The sequence below is a fragment of the Struthio camelus genome, chromosome Z (assembly GCF_040807025.1).
Source record: "Struthio camelus isolate bStrCam1 chromosome Z, bStrCam1.hap1, whole genome shotgun sequence".
In the NCBI taxonomy this organism is placed as follows: domain Eukaryota; kingdom Metazoa; phylum Chordata; class Aves; order Struthioniformes; family Struthionidae; genus Struthio; species Struthio camelus.
This window is the reverse complement of record NC_090982.1, coordinates 87,143,464-87,168,601: the sequence shown is the minus strand read 5'-3', so window position 1 is coordinate 87,168,601 and position 25,138 is coordinate 87,143,464. Positions and strand designations below refer to the sequence as shown.

The 25,138-nt window shown below is 43.2% G+C and overlaps 1 protein-coding gene across 1 annotated transcript in view; it reads right to left on the bottom strand.

The window, feature by feature from the left end:
* LOC138064734 (netrin receptor DCC) overlaps nt 1–25,138 on the bottom strand; it is a 608,179-nt gene that overhangs the window by 361,449 nt on the left and 221,592 nt on the right. Inside the window, exon 2 of the mRNA XM_068928548.1 lies at nt 21,576–21,896. Within this exon, the coding sequence (XP_068784649.1) occupies nt 21,576–21,896 (321 nt within the window). The remainder of the gene's footprint in view (nt 1–21,575; nt 21,897–25,138) is intronic.

Below are 25,138 nucleotides of genomic sequence, written 5' to 3'. Positions count from 1 at the left end.
AAGAGGAGGCTCCAGACTTATTCCAGATTTACCATCTGAACGTTATCTGCCTTCAGAACATGCCTATAGTTTCCTCTAAGCTACCTGTCCTGGCAATTCCTGAGCTTTTGCATCCCACCAGCCAGCTCAGCAGCTCGGAGGAGCTAACCCAGCACTCCCCCACCGCACTAGGCTCAAACTCGGTCCCCCTCACTGAGCAGATTTAGAGGATTCAAGAGGCAAGGAAACCATTGACAGGGTTTTCTTTTCCTCCTTGAGGGCTCAACGAAGCAGCCAATGAAGGAGGCTGCACCAGAAGTGGTGAAAAGGCAGGAGAGGCTGCCAAGGTGAGCAGACAGATGGGTGCCTCGAAGCAGCTGCCACCTGCGGGAAGCCAGGCAGACCCTAAGAACAAAGGCAAAAGGAAGACTAGAAATACAGCACAAGAGAAAAACTCAGTTATATCTTGCTGCTTTTCTATATCATCTGTTTGTATCTGTTCTCATCACTTTGTTTCCTATGTTTATTAATAATACATACTCCTCACTTGCTTTTAGCTCAGACCTCTGCAGGTTGCCCAGCAGTTTAACTTCATCCTACCACATTTTGACACAAACGCCCAGCAGAAGCTAACCAAACAGGTATCAACACTTGGTTTCCAAATCAACGCATCTTTGGAAAAAGCCTTTTGTCCAAAAGTGATTTTATTTTTTTTTTCCAAATATAATCAAAAAATATTTTTTTCTCTGTTCTTACCATAATATCTACGAAAGAGGGGGCTGGTTTTGCAGCCAGGCGGGTCCTGCCCCAACAAGCAGCATGGGCTCAGAGTTCAGATTCTGCCAGTCCCTTCTGACAGGTGCCATGCAGGCTAGGGTGGGACCTCGGATGGTGCATCCCAGTGACAAGGGGCTTGCTCCAGGGGTCTCCCCAGGACCAAACCCAGCACCACCACACTGTGGGGTCACCGCAGCCTGGGTGTACACCCTCCAATGATCCCACGATTGACAAGTCCAGACACAGGCGGAGTGACTCTGCAGACCCACACCAGAAACATCTGCAGACCCACACCAGAAACATCTGCAGACCCACACCAGAAACATCTGCAGACCCACACCAGAAACATCTGCAGACCCACACCAGAAACATCTGCAGACCCACACCAGAAACATCTGCAGACCCACACCAGAAACATCTGCAGACCCACACCAGAAACATCTGCAGACCCACACCAGAAACATCTGCAGACCCACACCAGAAACATCTGCAGACCCACACCAGAAACATCTGCAGACCCACACCAGAAACATCTCAGTGCTGGCGAGCCTTTCCCTGCAGAAGGGCCTGTTAATGGGTGCGTTTCCGCAACAAAACAGTGCTGTGAGCTGAGCACGAGGTCACCTGAGGACACGTGCACTGCTGTCACCGAGAGCTGTACAGCTTCAGTATAGCTGGGGGCTGGCACAGTCCTGACTGGCTGTAAAAGGGAGTAAGCCACATATGTTTGTAAGCGCTCAGCCCCACCATCAGCTGGCCTGCAATGCGATGCCAATGGCATGGTGAGGAGAAACTGGGGAAACTAGACCCAAGGGGTGGTCCATAAAGCACAAGAGCAGTCGCTGTACTGTACACCCATTGTTAGACAAACCAGGAAAAACTAGACCAGAAGGGTGGCCCACAAGGGGCGAGAGTGGTTGTCATGTCATGCACCTGTGACTGAACAGTAGCGCTCTGATATGCATATATATTTTCAGTTCTATTTCTACCTATACCATACTTTTAGCTTTAACCACCTAGCTCTAGTACATTCTCACATTGGACAAGTGATGCTCTCTTGAGCTCAGTGCAGCTAACCCCTGGATCCAAAAGAACCCCAGACGCCCCTCTAGTGGCACCTCATGCCTTCTTCCACCATCACACAAATGGCATAAAAGACGCTCTCACAAAACATTTTAAACCTACTTCTCTGAAAAGTAACTGGTACTTGTCAGGCTATACTTGGCCAGGCTCTGAAGTTGAAAGGTTAAGTTTTTGCTGGTTTTTTGTTTGCTCTTTGCTCTCATCCTGAAAATTCACCAGAAGGAAGATCACCCTGTTCTCAGTCCTCCTTCCATGTCACTCATTTCATTAATAGTCTGTGATGCTTTGAGTAGGAGTTGTACAGACACGCCAGCGTAACATCAGACATCTCCACAGCTGTGCAGGTCTAGCTCCTTCCTGACCTCCCAGCAACTGTAAGGCTCCAGTCCATTCATGACAATACAACCACAAATAGCAAATTAAGTCTTACTCTTAGTAGGACTTGATCATTCCACCACCTCCACGTGGACCCTACTAAGGGACACCCATTACCATGCCACCACTATCATAAGTTCGCATGGGCATAACTGGAAGAGCTCCCTCTTCCTTAGCCTTGCACTTTTAACATGCATAGAAATGACTGAACATGTTTTTTCAACTTCAGTGACAAAAAGAAACAACTCCCAACACCTATTAAAAACATGGTTTAGTCAGAAAGTAGTACTTTCACATAACCACTTAATCAGAGGAAAACTACAGTTTAAACATGCGGCTCAAAAAGCATCCATATGAAAGCTCTTTGTCAAAGTACCTTGAGGTTTGGAGCACAAAAAAAAAACACTCACAGAATCACAGAATCCTTTAGGTTGGAAGGGACCTCTGGAGATCATCTAGTCCAACCCCCCTGCTCAAGCAGGGGCCTCTAGAGCATATTGCCCAGGATCACGTCCAGACGGGTTTTGAATTTCTCCAGGGAAGGAGACTCCACCACCTCTCTGGGCAACCTCTTCCAGTGCTCTGTCACCCTCACAGTGAAGAAGTTTTTCCTCAGGTTCAGATGGAACTGCCTGTGGTTCAGTTTCTGCCCATTGCCTCTTGTCCTGTTGCTGGGCACCACGGAGAAGAGACTGGCCTCATCCTCTTGACACTCCCCCTTCAGATACTTGGACACATTGATGAGATCCCCTCTCAATCTTCTCTTCTCCAGGCTCAACAGGCCCAGCTCTTGCAGTCTTTCTTCATAGGAGAGAGGCTCCAGCCCTCTAATCATCTTGGTAGCCCTCCGCTGGACTCTCTCCAGGAGTGCCATGTCTCTCTTGTCCTGGGGAGCCCAGAACTGGACACAGGACTCCAGGTGAGGCCTCCCCAGGGCTGAGGAGAGGGGCAGGATCACTTCCCTCCACCTGCTGGCAACACTCTGCCTAATGCACCCCAGGAGACCATTGGCCTTCTTGGCCACAAGGGCACACTGCTGCCTCATGTTTAACTTGTTGTCCACCAGCACTCCCAGGTCCTTCTCTGCAGAGCTACTTTCCAACAGGTCAGTCCCCAGCCTGTACTGGTGCATGGGATTATTCCTGCCTAAGTGCAGGACCCTGCACTTGCCTCTGTTGAACTTCATGAGGTTCCTCTCCGCCCACCTCTCCAGCCTGTCCAGGTCCCTCTGAATGGCAGCACAGTCTTCTGGTGTGTCAGCCACTCCCCCCAGTTTAATATCATCAGCAAACTTGCTGAGGGTGCACTCTGTCCCTTCCTCCAGGTCATTGATGAATATGTTGAACAAGACTGGGCCCAGGACTGACCCCTGGGGGACACCACTAGCCACAGGCCTCCAACTAGACTCTGCGCCATTCACCACAACCCTCTGAGCTCGGCCAGCCAGCCAGCTCTCAAGCCACCTCACTGTCCACTCATCTAGCCCACACTTCCTGAGCTTACCCAGGAGGATGTGATGGGAGACAGTGTCCAAAGCCTTGCTGAAGTCCAGAAAGACAACATCCACTGCTCTGCCCTCATCTACCCAGCCAGTCATTCCGTCATAGAAGGCTATCAGATTGGTCAAGCATGATTTCCCCCTCGTGAACCCATGCTGACTACTCCTGATCACCTTCGTGTCCTCCACATGCTTAGTGATGACCTCCAGGAGGAGCTGTTCCATCACCTTTCCAGGGATGGAGGTGAGGCTGACAGGCCTGTAGTTTCCTGCCTCCTCCTTCTTGCCCTTTTGGAAGACTGGCATGACATTGGCTTTCTTCCAGTCCTCAGGCACCTCTCCTGATCTCCAGGACCTTTCAAAGATGATGGAGAGTGGCCTAGCGATAACATCCGCCAGCTCCCTCAGCACTCGTGGGTGCATCCCATCAGGGCCCATGGATTTATGGATGTCAAGTTTGGACAAAAGATCTCTAACCTGATCCTCCTCCACCAAGGGAGAGTCTTCCTTTCTCCAGCCTTCCTCTCCTGTCCCCAAGGTCTGGAATTCCTCAGGACTGGCCTTAGCAGTGAAGACTGAAACAAAGGCAGCATTCAATAACTCTGCCTTCTCTGTATCCTTTGTCACCAGGGCACCCGCCCCATTCAGCAGCAGGCCCACGTTTTCCCTAGTCTTCCTTTTGCTATTGACGTTTTTGAAGAACCCCTTCTAGTTGTCCTTGACATCCCTTGCCAGATTTAATTCCAACTGGGCCTTAGCCTTCCTTGTCACATCCCTGCACACTTTGACAACGTCCCTGTATTCCTCCCAAGTGGCCCGTCCCCTTTTCCACATTCTGTACACTTCCTTCTTCTGCTGGAGTTTTGCCAGGAGTTCCTTGCTCATCCATGCAGGTCTCCTGCCCGCTTTGCTCGACTTCTTCCTCAGAGGGATGCACTGATCCTGAGCCTGGAGGAGGTGACGCTTGAATATTAACCAGCTCTCTTGGACCCCTCTTCCTTCTAGGGCCCTACCCCAGGAGATTCCCTTAAGTAGGTCCCTGAAGAGGCCTCAGTGAACAAGTTTCTACCTTTGGCAGGTCTGTTCCACCACTTTGTTTTCTTTTCTCATACTGGAAATGAGATTGTTTTGTCAGACTTCTACCTTCATCAGAAATTCATATGAAAGGATATCATTGTAATATAGTTCCTGTTTATCTTAGAATAGGAATGTTAAAACCCTTTTACTTAGCAGGTTGGTTTATTTTAACCAGGAATTTCTTCTGGGTTAGCCCAAAAGGAAGGAAGCATCCCTTCCTAGTAACCCCTTCCATTCCTTTAAAGCCTCTTGTCCTATTCCAATGATTTTTTTCAGGTATCTAAACAATGACCCAGCAGAGTCTGGCTGGGGCAAAGCAAAGCCAAACCCAGAGGATTTTTCTTGCACTAGTAGTACAGGCTGTGAAGCATTTTCTCTTCAATTGGCACAGATGAGAACTGACCTCAGGAAAGTGAAACACAAGAAAACATGTCCTTTGCACCACAGTTTGAGAAAAAGCTAGAAAAAGTAACTCGGGGAATTCCAGCATGACCTGCTCCCTGGCAGAGCCAGGGAGGTCAGCTTCCTGGTGCCTCTTGTAACCACCATCCTGAAGCAGCAGGAGCAGGGGGGTTCCCAATCCCACAGGACAACCTGGACAAGACTGGGGCAGGTTGGATACCAGTCGCGTTGCTGCGGTGGTGTCTAAAGCAAGCTCTCTGTTGTGAATCCTGCTCCTCTAACACCACAGCAGGCACATTTTTGCTTGCCCGTGTTGATTAAGCATCCCACCTGACTGATTATCTCCGATTTTCAGCCCACACATCACCTAGTCACAGCCTGGAGGCATGCCCTGTTGATCCAGACTCCAGAACACAAGTTTTAGGCTATAAGACCATTAAACTGCAACACCAATCACTGCGTCATCTGACAATAAAGTTTAGCAGTCCCCAGAGACAGCTTTAACTAGGTCCTCGCAGAAATAAATTGTTTCTCACCATGTACGCTTTCAGGCCTCTTGTTATCGTCCTCCTGATATTCATGGTTTACTGGTTGTTTTTAATCATAGTAAAATGAAACGCTGTTGAAAGAATAGCTGTGAACGTGGAACTGCCAAACTCTGAAGGGTTTGGTCCTGATAGACAACATTTTTACTTTCCTAAAAGTTCTTTGTTGTAATGTGTCCCTCAGACAAGAGAGGCTAATAGCTTAGGGGAGAAATTCAGTAATTGGAAAGGACTTAAGGAATAAAGAAAAACTCCCAGGGTGAACCTGGTTCCAGCAGCTGCTCCTCACTCCATCCATCAATAATGAAGGATAAAGACATTTTAAAAAGGGTTAATAAAGCTCAGGCTACAGATTCAGAGACCAAGAGGAAGCATTTCAAAAAGAGACAGGCAAAGAGGAATAAAAATTCTCTCTGATAGAAGTTGGCCAAATTATTGGTGGCCTCAAATGAGCACAGAATCATTTCCTTCTGAATCTCAAATCATCAGGAGAAGAGACAGATTACAACATATTTACATTGATTTCAATCAGCTCCGGATGCTGCCACTCCTGCTGCCAATAAACAAAGAATTAAATGTTTAATCGCAGTGTAGTACATCAATGAACAAATCTAACACACACCAAGCAAGACAAAAAACTCATTAGTTTTGGTTTAATTTTAAAGGAACAGGTTCTGGAAACAATTTGAAGGAGAATTTGTCCCCCCTCCCTTAAAAATCAATTATTTCTAGTTCTACCAACTGTGGAAGCAGCTGAAACAGTTGCATCTCAGATTCTACACCCAGACAACACAAAAAGCAATCAATTAAATTTCATAATTTTATAGTCCATTTCACAGCTATCCGGGGTCCAACACACAATTCCTTAATATTCAAGCAGCAGAAAAAAGCGTGTGCTGTTGCCTCAAGCCAGGTAAGCCCACATTCTGTGTTAAGGTTCCTAAACACTGCAAGCTTTCTTATATACTAGACTGAAAGTTCTTGGAAGTTTCCTTTACATGTTAAGTATTAAATTCTAAATATCTAGAACAGTGATTTGGCACACATCCCATTTAAGGACATTCCTTAATTTAAGGACTCTGCGTATTCACATAGTCAGAATAAAGCTAGGGAAAAAAAAACGATCCAGCAAGTAATTTATGTCCCTATTCTGCCTCACATAAGTGATCAAAATATCATTTCTATCTTCTGCAAATTCAGTTCAGAAATTCAAGTTTGTCAAATAGCTATTGCTAGAAAGCAAATCAATAGCTGTGATTTTTCTTTACTCAATAACTCCCTGCCCTTAACACCTTTCAGGACATAATACATGTCTCCACATCGCTCTGAGGGGACTCCGTGCCCCCTGGCCTGGCGGGACACTGCTCCTCAATGAGGCCACAGCACGTTTTTGGACATCGCTGCTTACTTGGCTTTCCTGGCTTTAGTATAGCACCAGAGCAGAGTCCAGTGCCCAGGAACTCATCATCTGCCAGGTCGGGCTGGGCCAGCCCAGCAGAGTCATTCCCTCCCCATACCATAAACTGGGTAAATGCACACCACAAAGTATCAAGGTCCAAATTAGCTTTAAATAACACAAAGAGGGAAATAAAGTGAGAAAACCAAATTAGGTGAAACTAAAACATCCCTGCTGTACTTTTACTTTCACTGCTAACCCAGCTGGAGGCATGATTCTCTCCCTGGATTTTCCTGCGATAAAGATCTGGCTAATAACTGTAGTCACTGATAACATAGAAAGCAACTCAAAAACGACGTCTTAAAAGTTTTATGCAAGTTCACCAGTGTTAGTGTCGAGAGAGAGAGGCAACGTCCATTTCAGAATCCCTACTTAATTTAGATCTAGCCAAAGACATTATTTTCCAAACGTGCAAATTATTTCCGAGTTAAGATCTTGGATGCCAGACACCAGCCCAGGTGAGCTTTTAGGGCTGAGTTATAAACCCATGAAAACAGAGTTTATAATGGAAATGCTGACAGACTTAGCTCTAGCCACACTAGTGGGAAACGCTGTAATAAAATGAATGCAATCACTCACCTTGTTTCACTAGACTTTATTGCTGTAGAGAAAATTAAGAAACTTAACATCTTGCTCTCCATTAAATTGCTTTTCTTCCCTAGACTTTTTGGTGTGCCCTTTGTGATGCCACTTACTTGTAAACATCCTCATTTGTGCCTGTGTATTAAAACACATGCATTTAGCAGCTTACATTAGGATTTTTCTCTCTATAGTGTTTAACTTCTTATCAGGCCACTTTATTCTGAATCTTATTCAAATTAAAGCAGGGCTATTATGCAAGGCACAAAAGTTCAATTTGAGTAAAATCTGGGCAGGATTTTCTGTTTTTGCATGAAAACAACAGCATAATAAATGCTAATCATTATAATCTTTTCAAAGTGAAAGCTCTTCAAGAGTATTTTTCCACTTACGAATATAAAACATGCCTCTAATTTACATGCAAAAGGTTTGCATAGAATCGGAGATTAGAGGTGGAAGAGACCTACGTGTCATCCATTCAGTCCCCTGTCAGGGATGAACTATGTCATCTGCTGGTAAATATGGAATAAGAAGGTTTAAGAATTATATATTTTAGCTCGTAAACCAGTAATCATCCAACATCAATCACAGCACACGGAGAAGTTTGGAGACCTACATTTCCTTACTGCTTCATGTCAATCAAATCCCAAACTAGCCCATACACCATCTACTCCTCTTAGACACAGGGACAAACTAGGGTGCAGAAATCTGACCTGTTCTAATTAAATTGCTTGAATGATGTGGTTTTTTGAAACTTGAAGATTGACTCAGCTAATTTAAATCTCTCCCCTGCAGTGACACCGCGGCATCACAACTGACCTATTTCTCATTTGCCCAACAGAGGTCACCAAGGACAAATGAGAGAGTTGTGAACAGCTTCTCTCATCTTATTAAACATCACCGCAGAAACGTGTATAGATTTCAAGTAAGCAAGGTCAAGAAACCATTAAAAAGGTTAAACTGGAAACAAGAGAGCATTCAAGGTGGTCACAAGATTGTTCCAAGTCACAAAATTAAATTAACCTAAGGAAATCCCTGGAGGTGGCTACATCTTCGTTAGGGACAAAAGTTTAAAAAACACACAAGCACACAAAAAACAACACACCCCCCCCACACACACACAAAGCAAACCAAAAAGAACCCCCAAGAAATAGTGAAGACCTATTGGAAAGTATAGAAAGCACAGGCTACTGAGAATGCCTTTACATTTTTTATTTAACTGATGATGCTTGTTCAGTGTTTCATGTTTACTTTTCCCAAGCAATTCCTGGAGATTTACTAGCAGGGATGTCAGGCAGAAAGCAAACTTAAATCACGTGGAGATGCTTTAAAGTCTGCCACATTTGTATTCATTCTGAAATGCATTGCACACTCATCCAAACAGGGATCAGAAAAATACCACAGGCAAAACAGCATTTGGGCATCTAAAGAATAAGTTTTCTCAGACCTTAGTCAGCTAAATTAAGCAGCCAGTGAGCCAAAACCACTCTGTGGGATCCACTTAAGCAAATGAAATGGATATAGATGCCTAAGCTGTCACCAGAAAACATACCTCAGTGCCTAAGACTGTGCTACTGAGTATATCCCAAAGCTTTCCTGCTCTGGCTGACCCAACTCTTCCAACACTTTGAGCAGAGGCTCCTTGAGATGACCAGCACATGAGGAGCACACCTGCAGACAGCACCATATTCTTCGATTCCAGCCACTTCCATTAAAAAATATATGGAAAGGACCCCATCCTAAACTCCCATGAACTGGCATTTTTGGCTGGGCTGCGTGCTGATTTCAGTAAGAAGGATAATGAAGGATCTTTTGCTGACTGACCTAACAGTTGAGAGATTCTGATGGGGAATGGGTGCAATGGGCTCAAACCCCCCCTCTGGCAAAGCAACTCTAAAACTTACATATCTCCCGTTTCCTTAGCAAGAACCTCAAAAAAAGCCACACAGAGCTACTTCTTCCTCTCACAACACTAATACAAATGATCCATCTATCTATGCCCAGATATGTTAACTACTCAAGGCAGTCCCCAGCTCTAGAGCCCAGGGAAGGAGAAGGGAGTTCAGACATGCTCCTCAGCTACTCTAGGCATACTCAACATGCTAGCTCCTACAGATCTCTCTGGCATTTAATTCTCCCCATTCACTGTAAACAAAGCTTAGGATCCAAGTCATCATTATAAACACTATTCCAAGAGCCAAGTCTCTAATGTTCAGGGTATGGTGGGTGAGCAATTCCAGCGTAGGCTCACTGCAAACACGGCTCTAAGTGCCATATCCAGCTACCCAAAACACTACAGACGCTGGGTTTGAAATGCAAGTACTGAATTATTATACTGAACTGCTCACAGTTAAGGCAGTTCAGTGGGGGGGGGGGGGGAAGTCTATATACACTTCAGCAAAGGTAAGTCAGGCATTTCTAAAGAAACAGCTCTTTGCTCTTTTATAATTTGGGAAGATAGAGTAGTGTTTTTAGCCTTATCCTAGCTTTCCTCAGGAAAAAGTCCTATTTTTTCTGTATTAGAAATGCATGCAAAATGTCAACATTTTAACCTTTTTGATAATTATTTTACTACCCGGAAGAACAGCTTCAAGAACCTCCTCAAAACTGTGTTATTAAAGCGGATACATGCCAACAGGTAAGCATCCGGCGCTCTAGAAAGTTTCTTGATACTTTGTGCCATAAGGCATTGATGAGACTGTTGGTGGAAAACCACGATCACATTAAGAAAAAAGGGACTTATGATATCTGTGTCTGTTTAAACCAGCTGAATATTTTAACATCCAGAGCACCGTGCAGACAAGTAGGGGCAACTCCTCTTGGACCAGGGCCCCAGCAGCACCCCAGGTAGGGCCTGATCCTGCTGCACGGACCAAGCACATTGGGGAACACACAGTGCCACGGGCATTGAGGGGAGAAAGGCAGCCAACTGCCTTGTTTCCCACTGAGCAAGGATGGAGGGAGACACGCAGCCCCCCGGGGCCGAGGCAGCACGCACAGGAGCCGAGTGGGCAGACCCCAAGGAAACACAGAGGTCAAAGCTGCTGTAGCTTTGGACTTTCATTGCCCCCATGGTCAGACAGCAGCTGAGCATGAATTTCATGCTAGTAAATTTATATGTCAGCATCTAGATAGAAGTAAGCTCCCCTTTGACTGCATTTCTTTAGTCTTTTATTTTCCCACTTGTACAGCTGAGACAGTATCACTTCTGACTGCATTGCTTCTGTTCCTCCAAACCATACTGTAGCGGACTGATAAATGCGCTTGAGGCACCTACACACCACCCCGAGCAGGTCTCACCAGAAACACAAAAGGAAGACTTAACCCCCTGCAAAACAAGGTGTGACAGTCCTGCTTTCTCCTTGTCTGCCTTTCCTGACTATAAAACCTGGTAAATCTAGAGCCCTTGAAAACGTAGATTATAGAGCCAGAGGTGAGGAGGGCTGGAGGCACGACGGACACAGTGCCTGGCTCGGCAGCCCAGCCTGGCCACCATCTGCCCTCCAAGATGGAGCTGAGGGGGGAGAGGAGCCAGAGGGAAAAAAGCAGCAAAAAACTTTAAGTCTCAGACAAGCAACAGGTGCTGCGAAGGTGAGAACCATGAAGGTTTTTCCCCCTCACCAAATTTATTGCATTAATTATCACCTGTTCTGCCACAGTGGGTTGAGGAACATGAGTAAATTAAAAAGGTACTTTTACACCAATTCTAGGAAAAACATCACAAATGTGAAAATGAATGCTTAACTTCTTTGGGAATACAAATTAACATGTAAAGCCTTATACCCCTCAGCACCCTCATCCAGTACGATAAAGGCTGACGTGAAGAAAACAGATTTAATTTCCAGAAAAACACCCCGACAGATCCATTAGACTGCAGCAAACAGTCCCAAGAGAGGCTGGAGAGACCGTGTCACTTCAGACTTGTGAAACCAGAACAGACAGACCATCAGCGAAGGAGTTGCAGGGAGCGCTCTCTCCTGGAAGGTACACTAGCCAGATGATCTACCAGCTGATCTCCCTCACTGCTGCCTAGGATCTCCTACGCCCCGTTCTTTTAATTCACTTAAACTGCACACCCTCACTAACCAGGGCTGCTCCTTCAATCCAATCTCAAGTTCAATCCAAGTAAATCTCCACCAGATATTAAGAACAAAAGCAAAACCTTTCTCATAAGCAAAGTCTGTCAGTTAAAACTCCATTTATATGTGGTACAAGGGTAGAAAAAAGGGGAAGGGTAGTGGTGGGAAGTCCCACAGAGCATTTCTCAGCAGCCAGGCCCTGCGCTCTCCCAGTGCCTGGAGAGATGGCATATTTCTTGCAGACCTCGAAGCAGCCCTGCACAGAGCTGCAAGGACAACAGGCAGCTTCCCCCCATGGGTCAATGAGACAGAAAAATGCTACTCCAGCGGTTTATTACCGGGGAACAACGCCACGCCTGAGGTCAGTAAGCCCAGGGCTGAAAGCGACCACAGTACAAGTGTGCTGAGACAGATTCCTTTGCTAACGAATTTTAAACCTCCTTTTTCACGAGCAAAGTGATTGCCAACTCAGTGACATCCATTTAAAGTAATTACAAAGGTTTTATTTCATCATAGGTATTTAGGTGTCATGAGTACCAGAGATTCCATAATTGCCCGAGTCTGAACACACAGAGGTGCAAAAAGGGAGGTATCCAATTTGTTTCTTGTTGAGTGCCACACCAGCGTCTTTATTCCAATTCACTACCTCCAACACAGGAGCTCTCAGAAGAGCAGTCAAGAAGCAGAGCAACAGGACAAACAGACACGAAAGCATATCCACACGATATGTCACATGCCACGAAGGCACATGGCAGCACCACAAAGAGACTCCGAGCTAGCACAACTAGCATCAACACAAAGCCTGAGCTAATTAGCCATACAGAGCAAGACACAGGACTAATTAGCTCCACTGCAGTACCCTCCCACCTGTGTTAGGAAGAGCTATGCTGCATGGACACCTCAGTCAGCTGGCAGGTGGTCTCACTGCATTGCATCATGATCCCTGGCTCAGAGGTTACAGACTCAATAATCCATGAAGAACTACATGACAAACTCAAGTAGTGGATAAGAGCCTCGGTCACAAGAGAGGCCACAAGTGTTTCAAGTTTCATACAAAACAAGCTCATAGCCCCTGTCCAAAGACAATTACAACTGAGGGAGGAGGTAAGAGACAAAGAAAGGACAGAGCTGAATGGACTGATAAGAGCACAAGAAACAACAAGGTGGTGGAGCCTCCATCCTTTGAGATATTCAAAAGCCATCTGGACACAGTCCTGGGCAACATGCTCTAGGTGACCCTGCTTGAGGAGGGGAGCTGGACCAGGGGATATCCAAAGGTCCCAACCAACCTCAACCATTCTGTGATACTGTAGCCAAAAGCTTCCTGAATACCTTTGCTCTGCTAAAAGTGGAAGCTAAGCACATGAAATGATATGATTAGCTCAAAACATGTTAAGCAGTACCAGGTTTTTACTCAACATTCAGAGGGGAGAGGAACAGAGCAATGCCTTGATGGCTATCAACCCCAAAGCAAGTTTGCTGAGCAGCTTTGCTGGATAGGCACCAACACCTGAGCATGCCTAGGCTCACTTGGGTGTCCCAGAGTACTGCAACATTAATACAAATGAACAGATAGCTTCATATTTCTGTGTTACATATACAGTTAATTATTCCTGTTCCTGAAAGAAAGTTTACCCAAGAGCAATGTGCATGGACACACATCAAGAGATCCGTCACACTGAAGCAATCTTCCAGTCCTTGGGAGGCTGCTGCTCCAAGTCAAGTCCTAAATTAATTCTGAAGTACCAACAACAAAAATAAAATTGAGAAGCTGATGAAAGCATTTCTACAAATTATTGCGTTGATCTTTAGGCACTTAAGCACAAGGTGCAATACTAACCAAGACACATATCTTTAGCCATGGCCTAATTCTTCACTTGTAATTCTATGACCAGTAGAACATACTGACTTCAGTGGAGCTATTCCCAATTTGCACTGGTGAAAGTGCAAAGGTGGAGAAGGCAACAGGCCAGGCTACATTTAGTGGAAAGGTACAATGCTAGAAAGGTTTAGTTTCTGTGGAAAAAACAAAAAAGGAAAAAGAAGAATAGGGAGATAGTATAAAGAGTTAGAATAGAGAAGTGAGCAAAAGCCAGAATGCTGCATTAATTGGATGCAGGTGGGGGCTGTCACAGACATGCCTCTCCTTGCCCTCATTACCAAGGCACCTCCAAAACACAGGACTCTTAGTACATTTAAGGGGACTTAATTACATGTTATAATTATAACAAAGTGCTTAACTGGCATATTTTTGTTATTGCTAAATATTTAAGTAGCACTTACATTTAAAGCAAAGGTTGAGCAAAATATTTGAGTAATTACACTGTATCTAGATAATAGATCTAAATAACTATACTTAGATAAAAATGTTCAACATTCTCTTTAATTGTAGTCATCCAAGTCCACTTTCCATCTTATTCTTTGCCACAAAGACTTAGATGGCTGGCTCTGAACACTAAGACTTCTTCACTTTTTTTTTTGGCCTGTTCAGCATAACAGATCTGGCATTTTAAGTGATGGAGCAGAAGTCTGCTGTCACATTTGTGTCTCCTGGCACTGGGAGTCGCCCCAAAACTTGCTAATTGTCTTCAAAAACCAGCTGGTGCCTGATGGCAACTGCAATGATGAAGTACAGCCAGTCCTCAGGAGTCAATCACTTATTCTGGAAGTTTCACTGAAGTGGCTGTTCAAGATCAAAGTCTTCTGCTGGCCACCTGTCAAGTAAAGAGTGAAGCAATACAGAGAGGAGTGTCTTGCCTTCTTTCATGTTAAAGTTGCTGCTTACATAAAATCACCACCTACAGCTCTCCTGTGAGATCTGGTCAGCTTACCAGAGAAGAAAGCCACCTCTATCAGTTCTGTACATGGGACATCTGAAGAAGTCTGTCAAGTTCTACAAGTTTAAAGTTGTGCCAAAGACATAGAAGAATTAGGGAAGTAATTCAGAGCCGACCACACATTTTCAAGATCAAGAGCGGTCATACAAAACTAACATTTCCCATACCTTTTAACCTTATATGGTCAAATCAGTAACCATGAATCCCCTTGAAAATAACCATAAAACAAATCAGTGGCCACAAAGGCCAACAACTACCTTACTAGATAATATGTTCAGTTGGGGTTTTGTGGTTATCTCCCTTTGTTTGGGCAGGGGGAAGGAAGGGAAATACACTTAGTTCCCCAAGTGTCTAGTGCACAAGGCAACAGAAAAAAATCTGGACAAAAAGGGAGAGCAGCATGCAGGAAGTCATATTTTTATCTGATTTCCTAGTATTTCCTTTCAGGTTTCAGATCTGTTTTTAGTTTTATTACAAAATTGCTAATGAGCTTTAACAGTGAGCTAGAGTATACATTTGTGCATGCGAGTGGTGCATGTAGATCTTACAAATATAACAATGGAACATTAAACAGTAATAGCATAAAGTGAACATTCAAGAATTGGCCGTTCCATTAAGCAAAAACACTATTAAGCACTATAGGTCATCAAGTGATGTAAAAAGTGGTCCCATAGGCATACGTTATCAGGCCATGCAGGGAAAAAAGAATTCAAAAAATCAGCTTGTCCTTAAGACCCCAAACTTAACCACTTCCTGATCAAGTCCCTAGTGGTAGCCCATGCACTAGTACGCACTGCGGGCACTAAGCACACGTCTATACTTACTGCAGCCACAAACACAATACCCAACAGAACTATGTCAACTCAGACCTTTATAGCAGATTAAAAATTCTCTATATAAAAAGGCATACTAGAGAGAAATCCATTGGCCAAAAGTTCATAGAAGTATAGCCCTGTCACTGAATTTACTGTCTAGTGGCTATACGTTGATCTAAGTTTCCCAGCTGTATTATCTATTCCACAAGGTTAAGAGCTGCATCTCTTATTTTACTATTTATCAAGAAAATCAATTGTTGGAGCTCCCAAATGCATCTGAGAAGGAAGTAGAGTGTTTCAGTTTTGCTTACTAGTGAGATTTTATTATGGTTTACGGAGTCATAAGAATGAAAAAGATTAAGTCAATTCTGTTTGATTTCAGTTGTTGTATGAATAAAAACAGAAGTTAATGGTTTGGGAGGTATAACTTGAAAGCTATTTTCCTCCTTTACAAAAAAGGGACTATCAGAGGTTTAGGGAACGAGACACAGGAGGAGAGGCAACACTTGAATCCACACTTTTACTCTGTCCAACACAGCATTTTCTACAATTCTGGTATAATAGGCTTCCTTTGTTTGTCTCAGTTTTAGTAGTGATATCGTTTCAAGTCACTGAACGGTTTATCTTCATCCTTAGTTTATTCAAATCCTAAAACATTACAAAGTAGTAATCCTTAGTATTCTAATTTCCTAGACATTGTATGCACATAAATAGATTTTAATTTTCAGTGGATTTAAAATACCTTTAAAATAATTTAGGAAAACAATGTTCCAACATTGAATAGGGATAAAAATTTATTTCTCCTCCTCTGGAAGATTTTAACCCTGGGTTCAACAGGGTCGTAGTAACCGCTCTTTATTATTTGAAATCTGACAGTGCTGTTACAGAAATAGCAGTATGACACAACATACCATGGCTATATATAAGGACGCATTTTTAAGTTCAGACACCTTTCCTCTTCGGTAACTAAAGATGTTTTGTCTAGACAGGTACACAGCTAAGACCCAGTTTTGATTCTTACTGCACAGTTATAAAATACTCCCTGGATTTAAGCAGACTTACCCTGGATCAGCAGTAGTCTTAATTTGGTCTGAGCACCCAATTAAGGTGACTGAGTATGCTCCAGGGATGAGGAGCAGCAGGGCTCTCACTGACAGCAGCACGATCCTAATGAATCAACCACAGCATGAGCAGCAGGCTTATCCCAAATAGAGAGACATGAACAGTGTCAAACACCATTTAAAAATATTGCTAAGAACATTAAGAGATCACGATAGGAAAATCTTTGTATTTCAGTTGATTGCCCACCAAGTAACAACTTCTATTGTGAACATACGGGTTGACTTTCAGTTGAAGGAGAAATCTCTGATTAAAGTTCATTTATTCCAAACGGAACTTGTTTGACACATAATTTAGTCCTAGAACAAACACAGTCACAGTGGGAACTTGAGATGTCCCCTTTTTCTTTCCTTGCTATTCCCACCTTCAGTACAAAAATTTACTAAAAAGTTGCTTCCAAAATGAAGTCTGTTAAGACTACACATGACAGAGCCATCTTGTGACACCTGCCGTAACAATAGTTCAAAACCTTTTCTCAAAAATAGTCTTTCAGGAGGCCAAAGGGCAACACTTGCAAGCTGCATTTCTCTACTGACTTTATCAGGCAGGATGCATTTTCAACTTACTTGACAAATCCCATCTCTTCATTTTTGTTTCAAAAGGTCTCCTCAGCCTACTTCAAACTAACACACTAAGCTTCCAACACTAAAAGTGCATGTTCTGCTTCGGTTCCAGCAGAGATCACCTTGTCCAGTTGCCCTTCCAGGGACACTCCACACAACATCTATCAGCTTTAAACAACAGAATGGAGTTCCTGCTGCTACCTTACCAAGTGGGCTTTTCCTAGGTACTTTTTATTCCTAAAGTAGCCTCTGATTTCAGCTGGGACTGAATTGATGGCAACATACTCCAACAAGGAAATAAATGCTAAAAGCCTATATAGGCTAGGACAGACCACGTTATGGAAGAAACTCATTAAAAAGGCCCTTAAACATACAAACACTACTTGTGCCTCAAGGATTTACTGACATGGAGACCACTCTGGAGACAGGCAGAGAACTCTGGCAGATCATTCTGATACGCTGCACTGTTCCTCTGTTTCTCCAGGCACACGCTATCAACCAGCAAAGCCAGGACACTGTAATCCACCTTATCCGTTTCAGGACAAGGAGAAAGACACCTGCAAGTTATTTTCAGCAAGTTTCTCTCTAGTTATAAATCAATATGACCCCCCAAAAAAGAGAACACATCAGAGAATTAGTCTTCATCAAGGAGCTTGATACTGAAGTGCAAGGATTCCTGTATAAACTAACCTTGGGCTTCTTTTTGTCATCACTCAAAAGACCAATGTTTCAGGTAAATATAAAGCTAGAATTGTTGAAGCAGTGATCCTACAACAGTGTAGGAATAGAGACATAACATGGCATAGTGTGGTTGCTATCTGAAAACCTACCAGTTATTAGAAATACCAATAATCAGTAGCCTGTTAAATTAGTACTTTTAATACAGTGCTAGCATAGGAAGCAGCTCTTAGTTTCTCTTCAGCACCCTCATTTCCATTTCAGCCAAGAACACTTTCACAGCTGGTGACTGTTAAGGCCTTAAGAACCCTTGAGAAGTTCTTAGAAAAAGTGTATTTTCTTGTACATGGCAGGCTTCATACAGAAGATTGACTGATTTAAAAATAGTTTTCATTTACTACATTTTCTTTATCAAAGGGACTTTAAGCCATGAAAATATAAGGAGAAGGGTTTTAAAAGGGAGACACACTTTCAGTACTCCCGAGCAGTTTGTTCTAAGCCAAGTTGACCGTTCCAGCAGTGATTGGTTTATCGACTCTTAATGCTTTAAAAAGGGAGATGAAATCAGGTTCATAGTCTTAACTGCAAGATAGATGTATGCCCCCATGCGTATCAGTGGTTTGGTGATCTTGACCTCAAATGACATCAATGCTGATGTATTCCGTGTTGACAAAAAGCACTGTAAGTGCTTAAAATGCTATCAGCAGACATGGTTTTATAAAATGACACAACCTAAGATTAGACTGCAGTTCAGTGAATGAATCTCTATCCAAACCTGCCTGAAATGTTAAAGCTCATGATCCTTGCTTTAAAATCTTGCAAGAATGAAATCTTGCATAGGAGTAGGAGCTCAAGTGAGGTGAGGATACGTGCTGTTGACATGAACGCATTCTCTCCCTCATCAGGATAGCACAGTCTAACATACCATCATGATTGCCTTTTGATGAAGGCATTAGGCTGTCCAGATGCATTCTGTCTAGTAGTGATACCTTGTTCATCATACAATAGATCAGAAAGATTCAGCTTTTGACTGTTACAACACTAAACAAAATTCTGTCCAATCCCCTTCCTCCATCCCTGTGAAAGCAGACTCTTCTGAACATAGAAAGCTTGTTTGCTTTGCCAAGCAACGATTAACATAACATACTGGAGTGCAAGACCTTCATTTCTCCTCTTACCCTCTTTCCCTTCCTCTGCCATGTTTCCATCTGCCAGTGCCTTAAGTCAATGATGTTCTGCCAACATCGCACAGCAACTCCCTCAAAAATAATTCTGCTCACTCAGGAATACACATGTCCTTCAGAGAGCAAAACATCATTTCTGCTTAGAGAACTTGTTGCCAGCTTTAAATGCTATACATCTTGCACTCCACCTCATAATATGAGCCATTTACCAAAAATTTACACAATCATTGACGCTGGGGAAGGCACCCTTGGAGACCTAGTCCAACCCCCCAGCAGAAAGCAGGGTCAGCTACAGCAGGTTGACCAGGGTTGCGTCCAATTGGGTTTTGAGTATCCCCAAGGACAGACTTCATAACTTGTTTGGGCAACCTGGTTCAGTGTTCAACCAACTCCACAGGAAAAACAGAGGATTCTTTTACCATTGCAATGAATTTCCTCTGTTCCAGTTTGTGCTGATTGCCTGCTGACCTTTTCACTCCTTTCAATGAAGGAATCTTGGCTGAAACAGGAAGGACTAATAAAATTGAATAGACTAAGTCTATCTCTTCCTCCAAGCTTTCCACCACTGCTGCAGGGGTACAAGATCAGGATCTGCTGTGCACAGGACAATTCCTCATGTGAAAAGCTCAGAATTACAGGATTTGGGCACAGCACAACAGATATAAAAAACCTACAGGGAACAGTCACATATGTGCATTCACTTAGAGAGTAATTGGAGAGATTTTATTAGTTACCGGTTGCCAATAACCAAATCAAGGCCAAACTATCTTGTAGTAACAAATCCCTGTTGGTGGGAGCCTGCAGAGCCAGCATTTGCCAGAAGGTTGCATCTGCAGGGCTCTCCATCACTTTGCACAAGACTCAGCCCAGGGCAGGGGCACACTGCCAAGGGGATTCAGTTAACAGAGCTTCCAGATTACCACGGAAGACTCAGTTGCCCACAGAGATTTGGAGAGAAAAAGAAATGGTAGGTAGACTGGGGAAGAGCTAAAGCTGACAAAGGGTAAGGACTCCTACTGCCTACTGTAGTCAAGTACCATGAGAAAACATGTTTCCTGGCTAGTAGAGCCAGTTTAGGGTGGGGGGGGGGGAGGGGGAATAACCTTCACTTTAAAGGACCTTAAGACAAGAAAGGGCACCGAGTTCATGAACAATACCAGAGACCAGCCAAGAGAACAGCTACCTGGGCACCAGCCCCATGTAAGGGTTGAGCAAAGCACTAGACAGCAAAAAGTTGCAGAGCTCCTAAATTGAGTTTCATTTTCTCTCCATCTCCACATTAGTCTTTCTGTCCTGCCGTGTTTTTGAACGGAGTGCACACAGACTAGGTGCCTGGAGACCTCAAGAAAGGCATACCTCTCCCCGATGGGCTGTGCGGGGCGCAGCCAGGTAAGACTGAGCGCTTCACCAGCACCTGTCTTTTCTTTTTTCCTTTTACATAAATCCACTCTTCTCCTTTGCATAACCAAAACCTTTTTAACAAGTCCATAAGCTCATCTATGCACCAAATGCCATAATTACCACTCCTTTCCACAGCATAAAAGAAGGAATGGCTTTACTTTGGCCTCTTTTTTTCCCCCTCAGGGATACTAAGTGAGCACCTCTGGATGGGTACTTACAGGAAGTCCACCTCCATCTGTATCAATACCAGGCAACCACAGCATTCTTTGCAAGGTCTGCTAGAGGCCTCTAGCAACACTCAACAGCTCCCTCCATACAGAAGTGGAGGTAGAGAACAGAAAAGTACACCCTTAGATCTGGTGAAATTCTTAATGATCCTAAAGAAAATTATTCTGAAGTCTAGTTCACTCTCATTAACATTAGTTATTAACTAACCTTGGGTTTCTTCATACCTTTTATTCAAGGATTTCCAGGCTCTTTTTTTTTTTCCAGTGATTACATGATTAAGATCTCACTACACCCATTCCAGAGAGTAATGGAGAAGCAAGAGACCCCTTTAAAACTTCACACCCCAACATCTTTCACAAAGGTATTTGGTAAGTCAACGTGAAGCACAAACATTCTCAGACACCCAATAATGTCTATTCCTATTCATTCTGTCATATACCTACACAAGCACTTTAAAGGAGATACAAAAGAGGCTGCCAATTCTATTAAGCTACATAATGAGTTCTTGTCTATGAAAGAGTTCCTAAACCATAAAATTTGTACATGCAACACCTTACAGGAGTTCAGCATTTTATTTTTCTGATCTTGAATTCACCAGAAAAAGCAGTTAATTACCAACTTCAGAGGTTTCCTCTGTTTTGATGACAATAAATATGCAGCAAATAACTCACAGCAACAAAGAGTTGATTAGACATGTTTAAACAAGAATAATACCTTGTCAGAAATAAATTACTGTAGTAAAAGTGTCATATGTAACTTTACTTCTTTTGAAGGGGCAGGAAAGAATCACAGCACTTCTGCTAGTGCATTTCCCCACATTTTGTGCTTTTAGTTTTAAACACACAACTTCTTACAAACAGCATTTCCAGCAGTCCAAAATGCAGGAAAGTTTCTGCCTACCTGCTACCATGACCTTAGCTGTCCGACTGATGATAGCTCCAATGCCTTCTAAAGATGCTTCACACTGGTAGAGACCTTCATCTGGCTTGTGGTGCCTTGAATGGACTATGTTTTGTATCAAGAGTGAGCCATTGGCCAACTGCTGTCTCCTTTCATCTACTGCCAGGTTTAAGAAGACTGCATCTTTCTTCCATTTAATAACTGGAGCTCCTTGATCCGACTCGGCTGCGCAGTTCAAGAGCACGTTGCTTCCACGCATAGTGACAGCATCTGAAGGCTCCGTCAAGAACCTCAGTGATGTAAACCCCTTGACCTGGGAACCTGAAACAAACAACAAAAAAGGAGCAAATGGTGGTTAGTTATTTCCATGCAGAGAGATATGCACTGTATCTGATGTAAACTCACTATAGGACACTACCACAAAATCCCAGAGGCACCATAAATATGCCTGGCAAGCATTTTGGGAATTAATTTAATTGGTATTTATGTTTCCCTGCAAACTGATTAAGGGGTAAGTGGGGGAAGCAGAGAGGATATTTTTGTGCCAGCTACACAGAAATATTTATAAATAGATTATGTGTGTATATATGAAAATATGGAGATAAAACAAACCTGTACAACTAAAAACGTGCCACCTGAATTTTATTTAGAGAGTAATTGCTTACAGCACCTGCTCTGGGCATATACACCGAGATATGTTTTAGCATGGAAACCATGAAAAGAGCATTGGGCCTGTTTCTTTGCTATTGCCAAACAGAAGAGAGCACACAAGCATACAGTCATACTATCTTTCAGAAACAACGTCAAAACCTCAAAGCTGGCGGCGCTTCTCCCACCTCGCTACATCATCCTCCTCATTGCTACCCAGCCATCTGGCCATTGCCTTCTACGAGGTAGCGAGAGAAACCTATGCAGAGGAAAATCAGGGAGGCAGAGATCTGAGCGCCAACGCCACGAGCAGCACCGCAACCGTTTCAGCGGCACCGCAACACCGGCGACCCTGGATTTCCGCCTGCTGCAAGAATCCGGAGGAAACCCTCTGAAATGCTGCGCTGGTAACGGGACACCCGCCAGCTCTGCATAGTTAGGAGATGCACCTGAATGTAAAGGCAGAGAGACTGTCAAAGCAGAAATGAGGTTATCCTTTCTTTACCCTATATGAGGTTATCCTTTCCTGCTACAGAGTAGGAAATCATTAAAGCACCTAAGAACAGGCAGCTGCTATAGCATCAAAGGGCACAAGCTCAGATGACAGAAAATGGTCTTTTTTTCCTCTGCTGCATCAAACATTTTCTAATAATTTATAGCCCAGCAAAGGACATGCCGCTTGTATTTTGATTAGACAGCTATCCACACACCCTCTTTTCAAGTGTCAGAGACTGTACTTGGGGCAAGAAAATATCAGATTCCAGTTCCCTGTAACTCACAGTTAAATCAGCATCTCTGCCACATCACAGGCTTGCCTACGCTGCCCAGTGCCACAGTCCCCGAGGGGTTTCCAGGCTCACACAGAGCTACTCACAAGCAGGCCTAGCTCTGCTTCCCAGACAGACCTGGATCAAACTCAGGACTAGTCACAGCATCACTCAGGGCATGGTGTAGAGACAGCCTTTAAAACAGCTACACACAAAAGTAAAAATGGCTGATTTTTTTCATCGTATGAACCCTTCCTTCATTTCTCCAGAGCAAATGAAAACATGCAAATTTATCAGATTAAGAGACTTAAGATACTCATAGTCTCCAATAAAAAGAATAATTACTTTTCTTTTACATCCCACACCCAAACTTCCTAATGAATATATATAACAATGCACAAATAGCTTTCTGGCATTTTCTTTATAGGTACGAGTTTTATTGTCAAGTATTTAGTTTCATCTATAAAAGTAATTATTCAAGTAGCCAGCTACCACATTTTGCTCTAAAGTACGTAAACAAAAAAAGTTAGGGCTTCAAGAATTAGCAAGTGTCTAGCAAAAGAGAAAGGAAGAGTTGGAAGCATCAGTTCGCAGTATAACTTGTTTCAAGAACGAAATTAATAGCATGATATGATCCCAAGTGACAATCAAAGGTAGCGTCTAATAAAAGCTAGAATAGTCATATCCGTTCTCTCTAATCCACTTAATGTTCTGATTTCAGTTAACGGAACAAGCAATGTCAGAATTGGGCCCAAAAGCTGCACACTGGCACAGGACTTTCTCACCATAAAACCTCTGTAATAGTAGAGAGATATTTACAATGCACAAAAGAGTAATTATTTTAAAAAAACATGTGTTCCTTGCAATTCTCCCAAAGGCAACTGCGTTGTGTTTTGTAAATCACAGCTTCTTGTTGGACAGTTTATGCCACCAATACATATAATACAGCTTAACACAGCTGTTTATGACAGCATGTTAATGATTTTATGTGGCTATTATCACAAGTAAATAATCCACTTCTCCAGAAGAATGAGGTTACAACAGTTTCCAGTGCAGCAAGTACAGAAGTTACACAGAGATTAACTTTCTTTGCATGCAATTACCCTTGCAGTTCAGTTGCAATTTCAGCTATTCACATCCTTTGCAAAAGCCATATTTAGCCTAAATTGCTTTACTACAAGGAACCTAACGGCATGAATAACCTGGAAAGCTTTCTGTGTATGAAGGAATTCAAATCTTTGAAATATCATTCCTACAGATAGAAGTAATAGTGGCATCTTAGAAATGTGAGAAAATGACCATGTATTTTCAAAAATTATTTCCTGGAAGTCTAGGAAGGATCAGAATCTAACCACCAAGTTTTTGCAGTGTTTAGACACTGAAAGAGAAAGGTAGAAAAACATTTGAAAAAGTCTTACTGGTACCTACTAGTATTTGAAGTACTGGTTGAAAAACCCAACTACAATGTTACACCTGAAATCAAGGCAGTCTAGAGAGCACTCTGGACTGTGCCATTATCTCCCACTCCTGACTTCAAGATTTTCCTCCTTAACTTCTACCTCAAGATAGAAACACTAAACCTGACTCCTCTAGACAGGTTTATAAGGAGGTATACATCACACTTAATATATATACACCTACCTAAACACCCAAAACACCATTCAGGCCATTTTATGATATAACCTGGGATCAACAAATTTCATCCTTGGTCAAATTAAGGGACAGAAATGCCAGATTCAACCAGGCCAGACCACAGCACACTTCTGCATCCTCCTTCTGTAAGCATCAAGACAAGGATTATCACCTGAAGAAATCAGAAACTCCCTCATAAAATTAAGAAAAGTTTTAGACTGAAGCATTACTACTTTACTTACACTAAGCAACCAAACTCAGATACTGCAGGTTAGGAAGCGCGCATAGCACACGCTCTAACCTGGCAGATAAGTTTTAGCTGTTGTAGAAAACAAGCCATAAGACATAGACCTATTTCTAGGGAACTGCTACAACAAGCTTCCCTCCAAAAATGCTTACTTCCAGTATCTTATTACTGAGTCCTCTCCAGAGGAATGCAACTTCTCAGGGAAGATTTCATCATTCATTACACACTCACTAAGAAAGGGGGAGAGGGGTGTCTGCACACAGACACAC